Source organism: Protopterus annectens, chromosome 3.part1 (assembly GCF_019279795.1).
Source record: "Protopterus annectens isolate FY-2018-M chromosome 3.part1, PAN1.0, whole genome shotgun sequence".
NCBI lineage: Eukaryota > Metazoa > Chordata > Ceratodontiformes > Protopteridae > Protopterus > Protopterus annectens.
The window spans coordinates 1,833,393,015-1,833,402,768 of record NC_056732.1 but is presented as its reverse complement, the minus strand read 5'-3'; the positions used below and the strand labels follow the sequence as shown (position 1 = coordinate 1,833,402,768).

The following is a 9,754-nucleotide window of genomic DNA, read 5'->3' as shown; positions in this document are numbered from 1 at the left end:
GGTCCCATGTTCATCTGTACTTCCTGTTTTCAATAAACTTTATTAACTAGCTTGCACACAGCCCACTACCTTGAGATGCCATGATCATCCTTTCTTATTTAGGTTCATCTCTCCTTAGACAGCTGTGCTCCAACTCTTGATCAATATGTGATTATTCTAGGAATTCTCTATACATGCCACAATAATTGTTTATCTATTTTATTCATGACCTCAATAACATTTCTTCAGCTTTTTAGCACTTTCTGAATTTTCTGTCTACTTCCAAGAAGCATTCCAATGCTACTAATATCAGAAAGGTGTCATCTAATATAGCAATAACCCACGGCTGGGTGTGCGTAATGTTGGATTGGTGTGGTCTGGTCACAAAGGCGAAGCCGTGGGTTATTATACAATGATGTTAGTTTTATGCTGTGTTGTGCATATGTTGCTTTTAATTAGGTTTTTGTTTGTTTTATTTTTTGCCTTCCACTTTTTCTGAGATAAAACAGTCCCAGATATTTACTTCATGTTTATTTTATTTTTTTTTTATTTAAATATTTATTAATTTTTCAAGAGATGTATTGAGATTATATAAGTATAGTTTTAAAGCTTTTAATATGTCTTGCTGTTGTAGTTTCTTTTATATTTCTATACTGCCTATGACTTGATTATTGTCTATTTTCACACGAAGCTTTAATAACTATATTTACTTATATAGTTATTTCCTTACATCTCTTAAAACATTAATAGCAACTTGTACTTAAATTAAAAGAAACATGAAATAAACAATAAACATGAAGTAAAAGTCTGGGGCTATTTTATTTTAGAAAAAGTAATTGCTATGTTGTTTGTAGTGTTGGCTGATGTTTTTAAATGCAGGGAAGTAGTTTTTATCCAAGTCGGACTTTCCCAGCAACCAAACTTTAAATAAAATGTGACCTTAGATTTCACTTGTTCACGATTTAGAATTTTCCTTACGTATGGATTCATTGCGTATTTTACAGTTCACCAAGTGTAGAATTGTACATACAGTTAAGAGTAAGGACACCTGTGCCACCTTCAGACTGAGGGACATTTAAAATTATATTCAGCAATATTATATATCACTTAAGAAGCTCGAGACAGTTTTCTTGTCACCATATCTAAATAATCCAACATTTTTTGGTTCTATTCAGCCAATCCAATTATGTAAATTAGAACTGGGAGGAAACTTAGTTTTAGTGTGCATTTCTCATGTGTTGAAAGGGTAGCTTTTAGTGTAAAACTCTTACCACATATAGCAAATTTGTGTGGTTTGTCTCCGCTGTGAATTTCTCATGTTTTGAAAGGGAATTCTTATATGTAAATTGCTGGCACAGGTGGAACATGTACAGGGTATCTGTCCCTTTTTTAATCTCTCCAAAGCTTTTGGGTTTCTAATACCATGACAGGAATAGGGTGTCAAAGTATGATTAAAATACATAAAATTAGTATTGTTTCAATCTTTGATGTCAGCCAGAAGTGCTCTTGACAGCACCTGCAATGTGCCCAGTAATGACTCCTTCTGCAATTCATATGGGGTTACATGTATTGGTAACATTTCTAAATATGGTTGTCGATTCTTTTTTACAAGACCTATTGCTAATACTACTATTGGAACTATCTAGGTATCTTTCTTCCACATTGCTCTAGTTTTTGCCTGCAGATCCTGAAATTTTATGACTTTGTGTCTCTCCATATGCAAGACACTGTAGTCACTGGGTGTGGTGATTTCAATGATCAATGCTACGTTTGTCTTCTTTTCATGGACCACTACATCGGGTTTTCTAACATCTATCTTTTAAACTGTTAGTAATGGGTGATCCCATGTGATGTAAACTTCATCATTTTCTATGATGCTTTGTGGCTCACGTTTCTAGTATTTTTCCACTTCAATACCATAATGTTTGCATTGTACAATCCCTAGTGCAACAGTCTTTCCCACATTATTATGCCTTTCAGTATACAGTCCTTCTGCTATTAGTATATCACAATCAGCAACAATGTGTGCAACTGTTTCCAATTTGGTTTTACAAAACCTATGTTTGTCTTTTTCTCCCACGTTTAATGGACTTTGTAAACCAGTGTGTACATAGCCCACTATTTTGGGCCACCAATATTAACCTTTCATCTCCTGGTTTGAATTCACCTCACCTTAACCATTCCTGCATTTGTTCCTGATCGACATAAGGTTCTTCCAGAGGTTTTCTATACCTACAACTACATTTATGCACTTTCCACATTTCCTGCCTTCTCATCTGATCCTTCACCTTATATTCTTTCTTTTGTTTTTTGGCATATTCAGTTGCTGCCTGATTTTTATCTACTTCTGGTTTGATTTCCATTCCTGCTTGGTGCCGATATGCTTCTGCTAGACTAAGCAAAGAAGTCATCTTAGATTTATTCTCCTCATGTTTCAAAACTTTCACTACATTTGGGTCTTGTGAGGTCAGCAGATATGTGTGGAATCCCATGATTGCAGATCTATACATGTAATCAATTTCAAGGAGGCCCATCCCTCCTTTGGAATGGGGAATATATAATCTTGGTAAGTGCTGATTTCTATAAATCATTTGGTGAGCATGAAGCACCCTTCTTCTTTTCTTGTCTAATCTATCCAACACCTTTTGGGGCCAGTCAATCACTCCAAAATTGTAAGATAGGACAGGAAGAGCAACTTGGTTTATAGCTTGTATTTTGTTCCTAGATGTCAATGCTGTTTTCAGGATTAATTTAAGTCTTCTAATTTATTTCTTACTAAGTTTTATTCAAATTTGTTCATGTTTTATTCTTGATCTTTCATCAGTTAGCAAATATTTATATACTCCCTCTTGCTCAAGTTTTTTTATATCGCATACTTGTCCCAAACTGATGTTTTCCTGGTGCTGCAGTTTTCTGCTTTAAAGGTTGCTTTTGCACATTTATCAAGACCAAATGACATTCTTATATCATCTGAAAATGTTTTGACATCTTGCAGTTGTGCTTTCAGTTTCTCATCTGATGAGCTATACAGTTTTAAATCACTGACAAAGAGAAGCTGAGAAGCCTTTACACTTTGTTGTTTTCTAGGAGCCAAATTACAGCCATGGCCTAAGATTTTGATCTATAGCTTAATGGGTTAAGGACAAGGCAGAATAGCAGTGGTGACAGAGAGTCACCCTGGAATATCTCCCTTTGAATTCTTATTCCTGGGATAATAATTTGTCCTTTATCATGGCTTAATTGCAAAGTGGTTTGCCACTGTTTCATGGTCAATGTAATATAGTCAATCAGTGTGGGGTTTGTATCTTATACATTTTTAAGCACTCTTTTATCCATGAATGTGGGATACTATCAAATGCTTTTTGTAGTCAATCCATGTCATACTTAGATTCTTCCCCTTTTTACAGTTCTCTACTATGACTTTATTTAACAACAAATGATTCTTTGTTCCATATGACTTTCTTTTATTGCCCTTTTGTTCTCCTGCCATAACTGAATTTTATTCTAAATGACTATAAACTCAGACGGCATCAATTCCCATGTACAGTTTCTGCGTCGTTGGAAGGCAAGTAATTGGTCTATAATTTTTAGGGTAGCTTGCAGGTTCTCTCAACTAGGAGCATTGTTTTTCCTGTTGTTAGCAAGGTTGGTATCTGTTTGGAGTGAGCATATAAACAGTTCTTACTCATGGCTAAATCTTTGTGCAAAGATGTTAATACTTTTAACCAAAAGTAAGGTACTGCATCTGGGCCTGTGGTTTTCCAGTCAGAGACTTTTCTTAACTTTCTTTCAATCTCCCTGGCTGTTACTTCACCCCATTTCATATCCTGTACCTTTAAGCTTAATATTCTTTCTTTTACTTCTTCTATCCATTTAGCATCTTTGTTATGTTCCAAAGGATCTTCATAGAGGCTCCTCCAAAATGTATCTATTTCTTCTTTTTTTGGTGGTCTTTCAATTTCCTTTTCTCTCCAGTGTGTAATCTTTCGTGAGCTGAAAGGGTAAACTTAAGTGCAAAACTCATACCACATATTTCACATTTATGTGGTTTCTCTCCAGTGTGTATTTTTTCATGTTCTGAGAGATATCTCTTAGATTTAAAGCTCTTGCCACATGTGGAACATTTACAAGATTTCTCTGTTGCATGTACTTTCTCATGCCTGAAAAGATTAGACTTGTTTGGAAATCTCTTGTCACAAGTAGCACAGCTATATGGTTTTTCACCCGTGTGTAGTTTCTGATGATTTTTAAGGGTAGCTTTCATTGTATAACTCTTGTAACATTTGTTACATTTATATGGCTTTTCTGTGTTGTGCACTTTCTCATGTACTGAAAGGCTAATCTTTGATGGAAAATTCTTATCACAAGTGGCACATTTATATGGCTTTTCTACTACATGCATTTTCTCATGTGCTAAAAGATTATGCTTCCTTATAAATCTCTTCTCACAAGTGATGCATGTATATGGTTTTTCTTCAGTGTGCATTTTCTCATGTGCTAAAAGTTCAGTCTGGTCTGTAAAAGTCCTATTACATCTGACACATTTGTATCGCTTCTCTGTATGTAGTTTCTCATGTTTTGAAAGAGTAACCTTTTGTGTAAAGCTCTTGCCACATGTAGCACATCTGTATGATTTAACCCCAGTATGTATTTTCTCATGTGCTGAAAGGGAAGATTTCTGTGCAAAACACTTACCACAAGTGAAACATTTGTACGGTTTCTCTCCAGAGTGAATTCTTTCATGACTTGAAAGGGCACCCTTTTGTGTAAAACTCTTGCCACATGTGGTGCATTTATATGGTTTCTCGCCCAAGTGTATATACTGATGTGCTAGGAGGTTGTTCTTCCATGTGAAATTTTTGCCACACACAGCACATTTATATGGCTTCTCTCCTGTGTGTACTTTTTTGTGTGTTAAAACGTTAGCCTTCCATGCAAAACTCTTGTCACATATTCCACATTTATAAGGTTTCTTGACGGTATGTATTTTCTTGTGCGCTGAAAGGATCTTCTTATGTATAAAGATTTTGTTACATGTATAACACTTATAGAGTTTATCTCCAGTGCGAATTCTCTGTTGTAGTTTAATGGCAGGTTTAAATGCAAAACTACCAACATACATTTTCTCTTCAATGTGTGCTTGTATTGTATCTGGAAAGTCATATTTAGAGTTGAGATGATTCTGGACTGATAACTGATTATTTTCAAGCTCACTGTGATTCACGCACCTGTTGACTAAATATACAATAAATCAGAACAATATAATGGCATGTTCCTTACTTTTTGTAAACAACACATTTTACATTTGCAACACTGAGATAAACAACATTTCATAAAACATAGAACTCATCCATTGTGCAAACTGGGATGAGTCATTTTGTAGTTCTATTCTGACGGTACAGTGTGAGGTACTCGCCCTGTAAATGATTATGTCATCTACATATAGGATAACCAGGGTTTCTGTTAGCTCAGCAGGAAGTTTCTTCGTAAACAGTAAGAATAGTAAAATACAAAATTTATAAAATAAATACTAATTATCCTTATGGCCACCTTTAGTTAGCTGGGAGAAAGGAAAAGAGGTAGTCAATAAGCAAGCAATAATGCCTGACAGGGTGTGTGTTAATGTGTAATTAACGCCAACCCAGGGATGTTATGAGGTCCGATGCTGCAGGTGGAGGGCCTCTACACCCCCTGGAAGGGTGTTAATTATACAATAACACACACCCTGGAGGGCATTATTGCGCTTAGAGAATGGGCTTGCTGTAAAATTGTGTTTTATTTGCTTATTTTTTTTTTAAGTACTAGATTTTTTTTTTAAATATTTTTAATGTAAAATAGTTCCTCCGCCTAATATTTTAAACCTACTGTAGTATATGCTAATAGTGTTGGAGGAAGCATTTTACATCAAAAATACATTAAATAAATAATATAGTGCTTAAAAATAAATAAGAAGGTACACCACAACAATTTTACATAGAGCCCATTCTCTCGGTCTCATACACAGCCTCTTCTGCTTTCACACATACATACATATACACACAGTCTCCTCTGTGTTTATGCACACATTCACTCACACAAGATCGGTCTCACTCTTTCTCAATCTCTCACACACACAGTCTCCGCTGCCTTCATACAGGCATTCAGTCACACAACATCACTCTCAATCTCTCACACACACAGTCTCCGCTGCCTTCATACAGGCATTCAGTCACACAACATCACTCTCAATCTCTCACACACACACACTCTCATCTGCTTTCATACACACATTCACACACACAAGATCGCTCTTATTCTCTCTCAATCTCTCACGCATACACACAGTCTCCCCTGCATTCATACACACATTCACACACACAAGATCGCTCTTATTCTCTCTCGAGCTCTCACACATACATACATTCTCCCTGCATTACAAGCATTCAGTGACACACGATCACTCTCACTTTCTCTCCAACTCACACACACAGTCCCCCCCCCTTTTTTTTTTTACATTTTAGGCTTGCTAAACAGCAGAACCGCTGCTTAACAAGCATAAAATAATTGCGGCCCTTATTTTTTTCCAGTCCGATTTCCAAGGCGGCTTGACAAGCTGCCATGAAACAGCGGACTCGTTTTTAACCGGGCATTACTTGTACATTAATGCCCTGCTGCAGAACGTTTATTCTCCAGTCAGTGTATTGAAGTACAGGTTGCACATTTTCTAATGGCCTTTAAAGTGTTCATTAGGTTTTCAAACCATTGGAGTGTATCTGTGCTTTTACCTCCTCCCCATTATGCCCAACTAATTCATAAGTTTAGTAAAGTTCATGCTGTATGAGGTCAAATGCTTTGACAAGGTCAGTTAACGCTGATCCTGTTAGTAGGCCTTTATTAATACTGACATCTAACAATGTAGACAGCTGGGATAGTACTACGTCCTGCACAGAATCAATACAGATACAGAGATAAGATATTAATTTTTTTGTGTAAACTGTTAATTGCACGAAGGACAATTTTTCAAAACTCTTTCAAAGTGCTGGGAATACTGAAACTGGCTTAAAGCTTCTAGAGTTTTCTGGTTTGGAAAGCTTAGCAATTGGTTTGACTGTGGCTTGTTTCCATTCTGCTGTCACTGTATTTTTGGTACAGGATGTAAATCTGTGACATGGATTATATGTTTTTTGTATAATACAGTGAACCAGTATAACACAGTTAAGTATCCAGCTCCTGGGAAAGCATCAGAGACTATTTGCCAATGCCTTTGGTTGGAATTAGTTTCAAGTTAAATGGAGGTACATACAGAGGTTTTTCTCTTTGTGAGAAGGGAAGAAGGAACGGCTGAAGGGGACAGAGAGCAGTGTGGAAAATTAAAAAGTCAGTACAATATATGGTACATAAAGAGGTGGAAACTTTTTGCTTTCAGATAGTGCTATATAAAAAGTGAGTGCCTGGTGATGTGGTCAACAAGGTCCCAAAATGTTTACTGATTATTTTTGAGAAGCTTTGTGCCATCTAGTTGATATTTTGGTTAGGTTTCTTAGAAAAACACACTCTCTCTCTCAGTTTCTGAGGTAGAAATACATTTCCACTGTAGCCAGGCTACATCTCCTTCTTTGTAAAGACTCAAGTTATTTTGTGAACTACTTAGGGTTCTTTAAATTAGCCTGGATACTTTGGGAAATATTTGGCTTACAGTTGCAGTGGGATATTTTCTAGGCAGGTAGAACGGTCGGTTAGTGTTTTTCTGTTCAACATTTGAAGCTGAGATTTGTTGTGTGCGGCACAAAGTAGTTAATGTGGGGGAGCTTATAATTTGTGTGTGTTAGGGAAAATGTTATGGGGCAGAGATCACTGAAAGTACAGTTTTGTACCTACCATAAATGTAGATGTCCGATAGATATGCAACTGCAGTCATAACATATGGGTTGTCCTGCCTCAGGCAGCCCTCGGTCGGCCGGATTCCAAAGTCTGAGTCCGACGTCGGCTGATGTCGCATTTCTCTCCGACGTCAGAGCGGCTGGAGTATATAAGCATCAGTCGACGCCATCTTCTTCAGTGTTTCTTGCCCCAGATGCCAGGTGCCCTCCAAGGAAGGCTGTAATCAAATTGGAAGATAAAACAGGTTTCCAGACAAATAATAAGCAATAAACAGATACACCATAACAGATATCCCCAGCTAAGGGTAACAGGGATAGGAGTGGACCCAAGGCATAGAGGGGAAGGAGGGAGGGAAAACCCGACTGCAGTTGCATATCTATCGGACATCTACATTTATGGTAGGTACAAAAATGTACTATGTCCTTCAAGAATGCAACTGCAGTCATAACATATGGGTTGAATACCATAGCTTAGCTGGGGGAGGTGGAATGCTCTAAGAAAAGGATGGTGTAGCTATCAAACCCTGCAGGACTGCAGAAGCAAAGCCTGCTCTGAATCTGAAATATAGAGGAAGGTTGTAGTGTTTGGAAAATGTATGCACGGAGCTCCATGTAGCAGCTTCTAGAATGTCTTTTGTAGGCACCCCTCTTAAGAATGCTGTAGAGGTGGCTGTAGCTCTGGTAGAGTGTGGTCTGACATTGGCTGGCACACTCTTTCCATGGAAGGAATAACAGAATCTGATGCAATGTCCAATCCATTTTGAAATTGTCTGTTTTGAAATTGCTTTTCCTTGTACTCCAGGGGTGTAAGCTACAAAAAGCTGATCAGACTTCCTACTGGTCTTGGTTCTGTCCAGGTAGTAGCGAAGCTGTCTGTGAATGTCCAAGGTATGCAACAGTCTTTCCCCTTTGTTCTCAGGATTGGGAAAGAAAGTAGGCAGGTGAATTGCTTGATTTAAAGAGACCCTAGATACCACTTTTGGGAGAAAGGTAGGGTTGGTTCGTAAGGATACCCTGTCTCTGTGAAAAGTTATGAACGGTGGTATAGCCATTAGGGCCTGTAATTCCGAAACCCTTCTTGCTGAGGTAATGGCCAACAGGAAAGCTGTCTTCCAGGAAAGAAATTGTAACTCCACAGAAGCTGCTGGCTCAAAGGGAGGTAGAGTGAATTTTCTAGGACAAAGTTGAGGTCCCAAGCTGGTACTGGTGCCTTTCTTGGGGGCTTTATATTCTTGATTCCTCTAAGAAATTGCCTTAATAAAGGATGTGAAAACACAGGTGGATCAGTGTTGTATCTAGCTGAGATAGCTGAAGCATGTATTTTTATAGAGGAGTATGAGAGTCCATTATGTAGCATATCTGCCAAATATTCCAGGATGAGTGGGATGCTCAAAAGTGATGCATCATGGCCCTTGGTGGTATTCCAAATGCTGAATCTCTTCCATTTGGCTGAGTAAACCTTTCTGGTGGATGGTCATGAGCTTCTGTCAGTATCCGCTGAACTTCCTTGGAAAGAGGTAGGTTGAGGTTATTCATGGGATCTCCCAAGCTGTTAGCTGTAGCGTCTGGATGTTGGGATGAACTGTCCTGAAGTTGTGTTGAGTCAAAAGTTGGGGCCATTGAGAGACAGCCCACGTTTTGTTGTGACATATGCTCCGTAGTAGTGGGTACCAGTGTTGTCTTGGCCAGTCTGGAGCTATTAGGATTCCCTTGGGCTGCTCTGCTTTGATCTTTAGTAACACTGTGGTCATCAGTGGCAGAGGTGGAAATGCATAGATTTTCAGGGAGCTCCAGTTGAATGAGAGAGCATCTATTTTCCATGCTTTTGGATGATATGTCCTTGAACAAAACTTTTGTATTTGATGATTGAGGTGGGAGGCAAATAGGTCTATGTCCGGCCTGCCCCATGTCGAAGT

The 9,754-nt window shown here is 38.1% G+C and overlaps 1 protein-coding gene across 2 annotated transcripts in view; it reads right to left on the bottom strand.

The window, feature by feature from the left end:
• Positions 1-3,814: 3,814 nt before the first annotated feature.
• The window catches only part of LOC122798724 (gastrula zinc finger protein XlCGF26.1-like), a 135,609-nt gene continuing 129,669 nt past the window's right edge, over positions 3,815-9,754 (bottom strand). For both annotated transcript variants that reach the window (XM_044067822.1, XM_044067823.1), the window contains exon 4: positions 3,815-5,214. In XM_044067822.1, the coding sequence (XP_043923757.1) occupies positions 3,908-5,214 (1,307 nt within the window). In that variant the 3' untranslated portion in view covers positions 3,815-3,907. The remainder of the gene's footprint in view (positions 5,215-9,754) is intronic.